Genomic DNA, 14,002 nt, shown 5'->3' on the forward strand with positions numbered 1-14,002 from the left:
ATGCAATCTATGGAGTTACCAAAGGATCCATTCATGGGCCCTGGTATTTTTCATCTATTTCTGCCCTGGGGTTGTTATCTGAAAGCAAGCCAGGTTCCTGATACCTGTTGATGTCATCCATCTCACTGTCCACCTTCATCACTCCATACATCTATCAGAGCATGCTCACCTGCTACGTTCAGTTTCCTTTCATGAATTTCATTCAGGGGCCATGTCTCTACTCCGTACATCAAAATGCCTTGATGACTTCCTCTTTAGCTTCATTTATGCTCTCTTATCATTTAATAAACTTGTTGTCAATTTGCCTTAGAATTCAGTGCTTGTCCAATTTTGGGTCTGTGTTATAATGGCAGTGGTTGCATGCCTTCAACTCCTTGGGATGCTAAGTTCTAGAACTCTCTCCATGAGCCTCTCCATCTCTCTTTGACTGAATGTCCCAAGATTTCCATCTGATTTGGTATCATATTTCATGCAATACTGCTGTGAAATATCTTGGGCATTCTACTTGCTCAATGGTGCTATATAAATGCAAACTGTTGTCAAAATGCAATTAGGTAACATCCAGCAACATGTATATCCCAAAAGAAATAAAAAGTAAATTTCTCTCCTTGGTCCCAGCTGCTCAGCAGTTTTGATGAAGGATTGCAGACTTGAAATGTTGACTGTTTCATATTATAGAGATGCTACCTGACCTGCTGAGTTCCCCCCCCCCCCCCCCCCCAGTATTTTCTGTTTCTGGCTCAGCAGTGATAGTTTGACATAAACCTGCAAGATCCATGAATGCCAGGAAGCATGACAAGCTCATTATTTTGAATATTATGCAAAGGCAAGTTATTTTGCCCAACAAAGTAGTTTAAGAATCCACATCCTACATAGATTGGGCTGAGAAACTAATTGGTCAATGCCATGCATGAGAAGTGTACGACAGACAATTTATCGGAAGTACAGTATTGTTGAACCCATTATACAAGTAGCCACTATGCAGCAAGATTCAAACCTAGCAACTAAGAGGAATGGGATCCATTAGTAGGATATTTAAACCACTGAACAAAACCAGGTATCTTCAGCAGACTGGCATTTACAACAAAGTCTGAATTTATTGCACATTTCCCATAAGTCTTGTGTGTAGGTTCATTACTGAAAATAATACTGAATGTGTTTTCTCCATTGCTTCTGAAATCTATTGTATATGTTTTCAAAAATAAGACTGAACATGGAGATTTAAGTATTTTTTTCCTCAAGATATCGGTAAGTGATTCTTAAAAAAAAACATGACACTTTACAACGAACAAGCAAATGAACCAAAGAACGCACGGTAACTTTACATCCAGTATTTTCCAGAGATTTTTGAAATTGCAACAAGGTGAGCAAAATAAATAGCCACTACTTTTGATGAATGCCACTAGATAAAGAGACATCCAGATCAAGTATTCTGAATAAGCATAGATTGATTTGTAATTTAGTTTTTCTTAAAAAATTCAAACCACTGATGTGTCAGTATAGGGAAGATTCACCACTAAAAATTAACCTAAAGGGCAATACCATAAACATTCACACATTTTAGTTACAAGAATTCAGAAGCAATGCAAAGAGGGTCAGGATTATTCTTAGACACTCGTAATTTCATTAAAGTAACAGGCATCAATCCTTCACTGCCTGAAAGTACTAAGAAAAATGTATCAAGCCCAATTTCAATTCACTGCTTTACTTCCATCTTCTGCTCTCAATCTTCTCCATAAAAATGGCATTGACACAGACTTGAATTAAGAACAAACCATCCCTTCTCTACTCACCATCATACATGTAGTAGGTTCCATCTTTGAACACCAACACAGCAGGAAGTTCCTGGACAGTGATATCCTGGTGGAAAAGTATCACAATAAACTCAAACTGGCTTGAATATTCTGCAATGAAGTTATAGGACTTCCACAAACCCATCAAGACACCTAGAGTAAGAGTCCATTTCGAAATGATCCATTGAAGGCAACCAGTTAATCAACCTTGCAAAAACAAAGATCTTTGGATCTTCTAGGAGGAGCAATTCTGATAGAATATGTCATCTTTTTGGATGGTAGGGCACGTAACAAAGTCACTCGTAGCCCAGCTAACCTTGCAAAAACCCTCCCCTCAAACAGTTGGGGCTGATGTCTAAACTGGGACAATGCTCCACACATTTGTGAAGCGACAGACTGACATAGTAATATTCACATAATCATACCTGGCTTTAATCACAATCCCTGGGTATGTCCCATCCCACTAGCAGGGCAGACCCACCAGAGAAGGTGGCACAATGGTAATCAGGCACTAGTAGCCCTCGGAGCCCCAAGTATTGACTCTGGACACCATGGTATCAGGCTCTTAAAATTGCTAGAAATAACAGTAGGTCTAAGGATTCAGTGAAGGAGTGCCAAGAAATTGAAAGGAAAGGTAGAATAAGAGTAAACTGATGAGAAAAAAGAACAAATTACAAAAAGACTAGTGAAGGCAAACCTGAGTCCTTCATAGATATGGATGGAATAACATATAAAGGGGAACAAGCAAATGGCACAGAAATTAAACAAATACTTTATGTCCATCTTCACAGATGCAGAAAAACTTCCAGGTACAAGAACCGAAGGTTTAGTGAGAATGAGGAACTGAAGGAAAGTAGTATTAGTAAAAATACGGTACAAGAAATTTGTGATCTACAGCCTTCTGAGTTTTGAAAGAGGTGGCTGTAGGGATGGTGGATGATTATCTATCTTTCAATCTGAGGAACCATTCCAGAACTGAAGCATTTTGAAGGGTAATAAATGCGAGTCCACTATTTAGTAAAGGGGGGGGGGACAAAGAGGGAAAGTGTGAAAACAGAAGGAGTCCATTGACCTATTAGCCAAATATCAGTGATAGAGAAAATGCTGGAATCTATAACGAAGTATGTGAAAACAGAGCAGCTCAAAAAGAATAAGAATTATGCAGTTAGCATATATTTTTGAAAGGAAAATTAAGTTTGACGATCCACTGAAATTCCCGAGGATGGGACTAGTAAAACAGATAAGAAACAACAGTAAATGTGGCGTATTCAGATTTTTAGATGCTTTCCAATAAGGTCCATCACAGGTGATTGGTCAGCAAGGTTAAAGCACATGGAGCTAGGGCAATACACTGGCAAGGACGGAGAACTGGTTAACAAACAAAGCAAATAATGCAAATAAATGGATCTCTCTCATTTTGGGAGACTGTAACTAACGAGATAACACAGGAATTGGTGCATGGCCCACAACTATTCAAAAACTATAATTGATCTGGCTGAGGGGACTAAATGCAATATTTTCAAGTTTGCTGATATACAAAACCAGGTGGGATTGTGAGTAGGCAGGAGGATGTAAAGCGGCTTTGGTGACACAGACTAGCTGAATGAGTGGGTGATAACACAGCATATGGAACATTATCTCAAAAAAAAAAATGAGGTCATCCACTTCAATCCATAAAACACCAATTTTTCCATCTGGTGACAGATTGAGAAATATTGATATTCAAAAGGACCAGGGTGTCCTTGTACACAAGTCACTGAAGCAACAGGCAGATGTAGCAAGCAATTAGGGAGGCAAATGGTACATTGGCCTTGGGGTCTCGTGAGACTGCACATGGAGTATCTTGTACAATTTTGGTCTCTAACAATTACCTAACAAAAAAAATACACTTGCAATAAAGTTTTCTGTACGAAGAGATATTGAGCAGACAAGGCTGATGTTCAGTAAAATTAGAGGTGATCTCACTGAAATTGACAAAATTCTTCCAAGACTCAACAGGGTGGTGGTAGGGATGATGTCTCCCCTAGCTGAGTAGTCTAGGGTCATAGAGCTGAGTTTCAGAATAACTGAAATGAGGAAAATTTTCTACATTCAGTAAATGACAAATCTTTGGATTTCTTTACCCCAGAGAGCTGTGGAGGCTCAGTTATTCAGAACAAGTTTGATATATTTGGATGACAAGGAAATCAAGGGAAATGGGGATGGGGCCAAGGTAGAAGATCAGTCATGAACTTGATGAATGGCAGGGCAGGCTCTAAGGGCCAAATGGCCTACACCTGTTCTTGACTTGTATATGACGTCAAACATATGCAAGGAAACCTATTCCTGATTATCACCTATCATTCTCTCTCAGAGAAGGAATCAGTGCATCTCCATGTTGAATAGCACTTGGAATGTATTCTGGGTGGGGAAATGTCAAAGTTCATCATTAAACAGTGATTTGGTATCACCATGAACCAACAGAAGGGATAAACCTATTTGATCTCACCCTCACCAAGTTGTACATGGCAGATGGATCTATCCATGGTAGCATTAGCAGAAATGACCACCATACAGTTCTGTGGAGATGAAGTCTGTCTTAACATCAAGGACATTATGTTGTGTGGCTTCCAATTGTGCTATATGGGATAGACTTAGTACAGATCAGGCAGCTTAGAACTGGGTATCAGTGAGACATCAGCAGGAGAAATGTTCAGCATGAAAATCTGTAACCTTGAGCCATAGGATATCCCTCACTTTACTGTCACCATCATGCAAGATACAGAGCAAAGCAATCTTACAAATCAGATCAAAGTTCTGCAGAACTTCCACATCTATTGGTGAACAGTGGTGGATAATTAAATTGTTACCAGGAGAAGTCAGCTCCAAAATACCTGCATCCTCAGTGATGGCAAGGACCAGGGTGCAAGTGCTAAAGACTAACTTAGCTTTCTCCAGAAATTCACACCATCAAGGCATCTGGTCTTCAGCTATTTTTATTCACTACGTATCAAGAAATAACCAAACAGTATTGGATACCACAAAGATTATGGATCCAGATTACATCCCAGCTGTAGCATCGAAGACCTGTGGTCCTGAACTTGTTGAGCCTTTGGCTAAGCTGTTGTAGTAGTTACAACTCTGTCATCCATTCAACCATGCGGAAAATTTGCCTGGTGTGCCCTGTTCACAAAAAGAAATCCAATCCAATCTTGCTAATTACAACCCAGACTATTTTTAATCAGCAGCAAAGTAATGGTGATGTCATTAACAGGGCAATTGAGTGGCATTCACTCACCAATAATCTGCTTACCAATGCCCAGTTTGGGTTCCACCAGGATGATTAGGCTCCATACCTTATCACAGCCTTGGCTCAAACATGGACTAAAGTGCTGAACTTCAGTGAGGGAGTATTTGATTAGACATGGCGTCAAGCTTTGGTAAAAGTGAAATCCATGAGCATCAAGAGCAAAACACACTAGTCCTTGCACTACGAAAGATGATTGTGATTGTTCAAGTTCAATCATCCAAACACTGGACATCACTGCTGGAGATTCTTAGGGCAGAGTCCAAATACCTTCAGTTTCTTCATTAATGACATCACAAAGTCTTAAGTGGGCATGTTCATAGATGATTTCACAAATTGGTATTGGTTTATTATTGTCATTTGTACTGAGGTACAGTGAAAAGCTTGTCTTACAAACTGATTACCAAGCTGTGATATATCCAGATGCTTTCTATGGTGCATCCGTAAAAGTTAGTGAGAGTCAAAGGAGACAAACCAAATTTCTTTAGCCTCCTAAGGAAGTAGAGGCGCTGGTGAGCTTTCTTGGCCATGGCATCTACGTGATTTGACGTGAAATGTTCAATTCTCTTCAGTAAATGAAGTAGATGTCACTAGCATGCAAGAGTGAGACAATATTCAGGCATGGGCTGAGAAGTGGCAAGTAACATTCGTCATGAAAGTGCTAATGAAAGACCATCTCCAACACAGAGACTAACTATCTATCACCAAAGTCCTCACTGTCAAGATCTGAGGAGAATGGGGTGGGAAGAAACTAAACTATCCCCTTTCCACAAAACAAAAATCTTTAATTGTCTTTGGCCAGCAATAACAAGTATTAACAGTCAAAGTATTCAAATTGCCATACAGAGAAATCCATACAAATATTTTCCAATTTCCAGAAATGGAGAACACCAGATATAGGTTAGGAATCTCCAAGTTTAAGTAACTGAAACACACTGCACTGTTATGTCTATTGCAGCTTCTCCAATTGCTCGAGATTCATTAGAGCAGAGCAAGAAGAATTCCATTTTCCACTAACTGGCTTGCATTTTCAAGTCCAAAGCTTGTTTGGTCCTCCTAATTCAAGTATCAGGTTATAGAGTCAGCTATAGGAGGTCAATTTAAATTCAATCTCATGCATTTGTCACACCACCTGGAGGCCCATTCATCTTGCCATTAAAAGATAGGCATGACAGTCATCTGTAGATAATGCAGTGGTTAAATGCATGATCAGAATTCCTTTTTTTAAATAAACTACACCAGAATTAGTACAAACAGATTCAGATTATAATAGATGATCAGGGTGAACTATTAAAAGGTGTTTTGGGATATTTGTACTACATTAAAAATGCCATATAAATGCAAACAGCTATTGCCCATTTAGAATTTGGCAATAGACTCAGTGCAAAGAGATTCCTACATCCATATTTAAGTCATTCTTGATTCTTCATCATACAAGTATGCAAAGCAGATCAGGTGATAAGGTAGGGAGGGGGCTCTCAAGACAGCATGAATAGATGTTTCAGATTCTCAAAACATGCACCTATCTTTTCTATTTTATAATATGAGAAATTCAGAAGTCATATTTTACGCTATAGTTTTAGGAATTCAGTTTCTACAGGTTTATATTTACATGAGATCAAAAGAACACGATTGAAATACGACAATTTTCTAAAAAAAAGTTATCTTACAGGGAACTATTGCAGATGCTTAAAATGCAGGCAGACACCAACTTCCAACTTTAGCAGTGCTGTTAACATACAAATTCTCCAAGAATATTCACAGTGGAAGAGCTGATTGGGAATCAGGAGCTTAGACAAAGTTAAGCTAAAAAGATGAATTTGGGGAATACCTGAAACCTGAAGAAACTATAGAAGCAAAGTGGTTTACAGAAATAAGAGGAAGGATGAAGTCACCACAAATTGTCAACAATGGAATAGCTGGGATATTGAAATTACACAAAATACCAGAAAGACCAGGAGGAAAGGAGGACCATAGTTGGTTATCTTGACAAGTTATGGGATGAGGATTTTTTTTTAAAGCTCAAAGTGTCAAGAAACAGACTGAACTTGGAGATACTGGGCAAGCCATAGTTTGGACAAAAATCACACCCTGGTTTCAGGAGCAAGTACAAGCTTTTCAGTAAACAAAAATCTAGAAAGAAGCATAATGGCAAAAATGAATCAAATGATGACAAAGGTAAGAATAAGTAGTTAGGTTAAGAAGGGCAATTACAAAGGTTACAATAGCTTGTTGATAGATGTTTGAAGCTCATGTCTGGATTAAACAAGGTGCAGAATCTGGTTCCTCCTGATTGAGAAATAAGGCTATTGGAAGGCCAAAGTTGGCTGACACGATGTAAATTCTGATGTGCTTACTGATGGAATATAGACAATTTGAAAGCAAAAAGGCAATTTAATATGTCAGGGAGTGTCACATTATTAGATACTATTAACACAATGATCATGAAAGTATTTATAAAATGAATGACAGAAAATGAAAACAAGGCATAATGGAGTGGAGAAAAATTTAAATTGTTTTTGTTTGTTTAGGTTAATATTAATTGCACTGTTATTTGGATATCAGAATGATAATCATATTATACTTGTTTCAGCATCTCAACAAAACTCCAAAAAACCATTAAACCAGGGAAAATCAGTGGGGGGGGAGGGGGGGGCAGGAGAAGGAGGGGAATCCTTGCCAAAGTAGTAGGTCTAGACACAGATGCAACGGAAGAAGAGCTCAGTGTCATGGCGGGCGCAGAACTCGAGATGCAGGCACAGGGGGACAAAGGTAAGGCCCCTGCTCAGAACAGATCGTTCCGCCTCAGACACGGAAGGTCGGAGGGGATAGTGAAGACAGGGCAGGGGTTGGAGATGGGGTCAGAGGAGAGAGGGGAGTTAGAGGGGACAGGGAAGGTGGGGCAGGAGGAAGTTAGTTGAGGGTTCAGAGGAGTGAAGGGGGGGATGAGGGGTAGGCTTGAGAGACCAGGGGTGGGTGGAGGAAGAACAGTAGGACCCAGCAGTGGTGTGAGAGCCTTGGCCTGGAGGCGGCCAGGGCTGGGGAAGAGGTCGAAGCTGGAGGCGGCAGGGGCCGTGGCCTGGAGGCGGTCAGAGTCAAGGTTGAGGTTGGAACCAGAGGGGGCCACAAACCCTGAGACTGGGACTAAGAATGCTGGGTTCCCCAAATGACTGATCAACTTGATGTACTGTATGAAAGCAGTGAGTGCTTTAGTTTCTCTTTGCAATTAAAAGTTAGAATGAAGTATACCTTTCACCAATTGTCAGCAGTGTGTCTCTAACAAAAGTCTGATTCAGCACAAGATCCTAGTGACCCATTTGGGACCTGCCTGTAGTAATGCATGGGCAGAACAGGTGGATGCATTCTTACTAGGTAGGAAATTAATGGGACTTCCTGAATAAACTGATGAAACTTTTGAGTAGAGAATGGCACAACCATGCTGGAATTTACAGCTCCAAAATTGTTTATATAGATGTGGTTAAAGGTTATATGAGCCAAAGGGTCCGTAGAGGTGCCACAATGGGAAGATATATGACCACTGGGAGATATTACATGTACTGCATAGTGGAGAAAGAAAATGAATGACATGAAAGGGCCCTGAAAGCTTAGGAAATTAACCAGGTCCAGGTGGTGCCCTTGAGCCAGTTTCAAAATCAGGGTGAACACAGCTGTAATAAAGCTGAGGAGACGTTAACAGCCAAGGAATAGCTTACAAGAACGAGCAAAATTGTTCTGGCTATTTCACAACTTGCCTACACTGACCGAATGCATCATTCAGTTGATGTCAACAGGAGATAGGTGTATTACAGTCTCGGCTTTCAACCCAGAAAGGCATAATGTGCAACTTTGGGTATTGAAACACATGATGATAGTGGGGAGATTAATTGGGATATTACTGGAAGGGAGCTCCATGCATTACCTTTGCGTCAGTAACCCAATATAGGATGATGCATGGTTTAGATGGAACTTGTTACCCCAAACATTTCTGATCCTACAAGGGACAGGACAATGCAGAATGTTGCTATCAGGACAAAACATGCCGTGTCATCCAACAGCCTCAGTGATGCTGGCACCAGAGACTTGTTGCTGCCCAACATAAAAGGAAAATGATCAAATCACATTCACGAGACTTGGTCCTATATATCATGGCGTCACGTCTCAGTAGAATGAGTTAAAGGGAGGGTGGGATTTGCTTGGGTGTTCAGCAGTAGATGATGAGGTAAGAGGCCATCTTACAATGTTTTTAAGAGATACTGGGGGTGGGGTGGGGGTGTTTTGGTTTTCAATCTGAGTTAAAGAACAGATCCTTCATGGCAAGTGCTAACTACAATGACACTGAGTAACTTTACTGGCCATTCAGAAAAAATAGAAGCTCAACATGGGGAAAATACAGCTTTAAACATTTGTGCATGGTTGACCCGATGGGACGATCTAGGGAGAACACTTTTGAATCAAACATAAAGATGAACCCTGTTTCCTAATTAAATCCAGTGAATTGTCACTGATGAAAGATAATTAGTGGATCTCGTTCACCCAGCCACTTTAGGATTTGACCTGTGGATAAGTTAGTTAAAGCCAGAGGAAATGACTATAGATATGGAAGCACAGCTGTTTATAAGCATAAATGTAGTAAAATGAAGAGGAACTTGGTATCCAAAGGATAGATGTAATCAGGTATGTCCAGTAATATGCATGTACGTCAGACAAAGATCAAGTGATTGAAGTCTTTTACAGCAGGTTCAATGAGTAGTGAAACTCAGTGTCTGCAACTTGGAAGATGGAAGCTGTTAACCCTTGGTATTCTTATCTGTTAGTTGATTTCTTTAAGTTCGTAAACCATGCCTTTGGAGGAATTCTGAACTAAAGACTGCAGATTAAGGTTTTAATTACTGACATTAGCATATTGTCTTTTAAACAACCATCTTTTGATCACAATAGCAAATTTCAGGCTCTGGAGTTTTGGAAATGCTTGAATATACTTTGCACGATTGTGTAACTGTTTCTCTTTCCACAGGTGGGACCTAATATTGGTATTTATCCTCATCGTAGTGATGTATACAAAATGTAAGAGATAAAAATTAAGGAAAATGGTCAAAGTATAGTAGTTATTATAATAGACAATTAATGAATAACAAAAATTGTAGATGGGCATACTACTATAATAGTCGGTTTGTTGACAGAAATCATATGTGCAATTAGTTAAATAATTTTATATGTTGATAAAATACATTTAATATTGCTATTATCAATTCAATGTAAAGCAGCATGCACTACTACCTGAAGAGAGACATGCTATGATCCTTTACGGCTGCCAGGATCAATGGGAGGATTCAGAGAGTCAAAACACTCATCATGGAAAAGAGAAAAAATAAACTGTGTTCAGTCTTGAATATCTGGAGATGACCACATACAGCAATGGTCTGTGACGCCCTTTGAGAATGCCAAGGGAGTACAGGCTGGAAGGTTGACAACAAACTTTAACAGAGAAGGAGTCAGTTGTCTGTGATAGATCGATAATGGAATCAGAGTCATACAGCAGTTACAGGCCCTTCAGTCCATACCAACTATCAAGCACCCACCCACATTAATCCCATTTTCCCCTTGCGTTCCCATCAATTATAAGTTTGAATAAAGCTAAGAAATATGATTTTCATCTGTCATCAGTGGTGTCTCTCTAATAAAAGTGTGAATTCTGCACAACACATGGAACAAATAAAAACTTATCTGGCAAATGAAGTCAGAGCAAATGTATGCGTGTAGAACAATGCTACTGCAAAACCAGAGCTAACCAAGATTAACAAGGTTTATGACCACTGTCACTGGGAATGGCACCGGCAACAATGTTGCAGTTCCTACCCCAAAATTTTTGCTTGCTCAACACTGGAATTCTCTTTTGATGACATTATGGAAGTATCCAAAACAAAAAGGCCCGCCACCACAATCTCTGGGAACTAATAATATCAATAAATTCCCAGAATAAATAATAATAATAAAAGGGAATAAAATGCCATTAATAGTCATAAATGAAAACAATCAACACTTATCTACCACAGTATTTGGGGAAAAAAAAATCAAAAAAATTGCTGAAGCTGGAAACCTGTAATAAAAACAAAATGCTGGAAATACTCAGCAGTTCAGACAGCATCTGTGGAAAGGGAAATAGAATCAACATTTCAGGTGAAAGATCTTTCATCATAACTGTTAAGCCATAAATCACTATCTGTGGCAATCTGATAGTTTACTTGTGAAACATATTCACCATGTTCTTGTGATTAAAACTACAAGAAATCTACTAATGCTTTTTAAGATGTTTACATTCCGAATCCTAAATGGATCTACTTGGCATTGTAATCAGTACCACACTTCATATTTTGGTAATTTAAGAAAACAATATTCAGCAACTATCATGAATAAAACGTTAGGCTGTTTGACAACTTCTATTTGCCTATGAAGCTTGTAGCATATCAAGCTTTGTGCTGAAAGCTGGAGATATTCAAACCAAAAAGAAAAAGGAATAAGTTTTTAAGCTAATTCAAGTTGGTACAATTTATTCATCTCATCAATTAATTGAGGGCCCACCCAGAATATATTGGTATTGGTTTACTATTGTCACTTGCACCGAGGTACAGTGAAAAGCTTGTCTTACAAACCGATCATATAGGTCAATTCATTACACAGTGCAGTTACATTGAGTTAGTACAGAGTGCATTGATGTAGTACAGGTAAAAACAATAACAGTATAGAGTAAAGTGTCACAGCTACAGATAAAGTGCAGTGCAATAAGGTGCAAGGTCACAACAAGGTAGATTGTGAGGTCAAAGTCCATCTCATTGTTTCAGGGAACCATTCAATAGTCTTATCACAGTGGGGTAGAAGCTGTCCTTAAGTCTGGTGGTACGTGCCCTCAGGCTCCTGTATCTTCTACCTGATGGAAGAGGAGAGGAGAGAGAATGTCCCAGGTGGGTGGGGTCTTTAATTATGCTGGCTGCTACACCAAGACGACGAGAGGTAAAGACAGAGTCCAAGGAGGGGAGGCTGGTGTCCGTGATGCGCTGGGCTGTGTCCACAACTCTCTGCAGCTTCTTGCGGTCTTGGGCAGAGCAGTTGCCGTACCAAGCCGTGATACATCCAGATAAGATGCTTTCTATGGTGCATCAGTAAAAGTTGGTGAGAGTCAAAGGGGACAAACCAAATTTCTTTAGCCTCCTGAGGAAGTAGAGGTGCTGGTGAGCTTTCTTGGCTGTGGCATCTACCTGATTTGACCAGGACAGGTTGTTGGTGTTCACTCCCAGGAACTTGAAGCTGTCAACCCTCTTGACCTCAGCACTATTATGTTAGGCAGTCAAAAAAATCAAAGTGGGTAGGGTAACAAGGAGGGAGGATGGTTTCGATAGGAGGTGTAAAATTTTGTATGATAATCCAGAAGAGGATTGCATTGAACCCAAAGTATTTAAATCTCCTGTACTAATAGATCTCCTATGATTTTAATCAGAGGGTGTCAGTGTATATGTTGCACAAGTAAAATATCATTTGATAGAGATAGTGATTCATAGTTATTAAATGTTTTAATAATGTACCAAGACCATTAATGACATTTTATTCACTTATTATCTGTTCTTGCGATTTGGTTGTTATTACTAATTCCTAGGTTGCATTGGCAGGCCTCTTTCAAACTGATTAGTTCTTTTTGCAATGGTACTTCCACAATGGTATCAAAGAGCAACAATTATAGCACGTGCTTTGTGTGCATGGGGATAGGAACTGCAACATTGTTGTTCCTGTTTGGCTGTTAACAATCATTAACCTTGATGAATTAACTTGGTCAGATGCTGCAACAGAACCTTCCACAGTGTGTCATTGATGGAAGGGCTGAACACAGTCTGCTGGCAGGGGAGATAGGTTATGTATACTACTCAGTCCTGAATATGGCTGTGCTTGAAGTCTTGTTGTGACTGTCCCAATCCGATGAACAGCAAATACCATCTCACAACAGAGAAATTATTCAGAAAGTCAGTCATCACCCAACATTTTTTCTGTTGTATTCAGAACAGCAGCTTGGCTGGTTGACTTCAGTGTCTCACATGTTCTGACCTCCTGTATGCTGATGTGTGAAAACATGGCAATGTTGCTATTGCTGAAGGTCAAGGGATATATCTGGACTTTCTCCTCTGAAATTATAGTTAATATCCTGATTTATGTGGCATGAATTCTGCCTGCCACTTGCCAGTTCGATATTGAGCAGAATGGGCAATTGATAAAATATTTGATGGTGGAGAGATAAGGAATGACAAAGGCACTCAGATGGTTAAGGAAGATAAAAGCAGAAAGAAGCATGAAACATATGAAGGACAAGAAAGGGCAGGGGAAGTGCAGGAGCTCGAGTTTGGGATGCAAGGCAGTTCTCAACCCCAGTATTAGTCTGGAAGGAGATGGAAGCATAAAGTTGAGCAAGCTAACCAACTTTGATTGTTATTGACAGTGGTGTACATCATGCAGATTGGGAATAAATATTCCTGCAGTTTTTGGAAAGGATCTGCACCAGTTCCACGATGCAGGAAGCAGATTTGCAATTTCCTGCAATTTGTGCAACAGGATTGAGATAAGGTCAGTGACTCAGGGCAGTGCAGTCAGTATGGCTCCAATGTTGGTTAAATTTCAAGAGAGCATCTTATTTTCAACCAAGAATTGCTATGCTTGTCATTCTTCAAAACTAATTGTATGACCTACTGAGGGGGTTCAGTGAACTGTTTCCGTGGCACAGAAACAGTTCACTGAACCCCAAACATCCTTTTCACTTCACTTGTTGGCTTTTGCCATTCTGAAGTCATCAATTCATTAACTTTAACTGAAAGATTATTTGAAACAAACAGACAATAGCCACTTATTTTAGGCTTTATATGTACTGGCTGGGAGAGGAAAAACA

At 39.7% G+C, this 14,002-nt stretch overlaps 1 protein-coding gene across 1 annotated transcript in view; it reads right to left on the reverse strand.

Annotated features, from left to right (window-relative positions):
* The window catches only part of LOC127574051 (protein disulfide-isomerase TMX3-like), a 93,725-nt gene that overhangs the window by 43,829 nt on the left and 35,894 nt on the right, over positions 1-14,002 (reverse strand). The window contains 1 exon segment of the mRNA XM_052022654.1: positions 1,794-1,860. Within this exon segment, the coding sequence (XP_051878614.1) occupies positions 1,794-1,860 (67 nt within the window).

The sequence above is a fragment of the Pristis pectinata genome, chromosome 9 (genome assembly GCF_009764475.1).
Source record: "Pristis pectinata isolate sPriPec2 chromosome 9, sPriPec2.1.pri, whole genome shotgun sequence".
Taxonomy (NCBI): Eukaryota; Metazoa; Chordata; class Chondrichthyes; order Rhinopristiformes; family Pristidae; genus Pristis; species Pristis pectinata.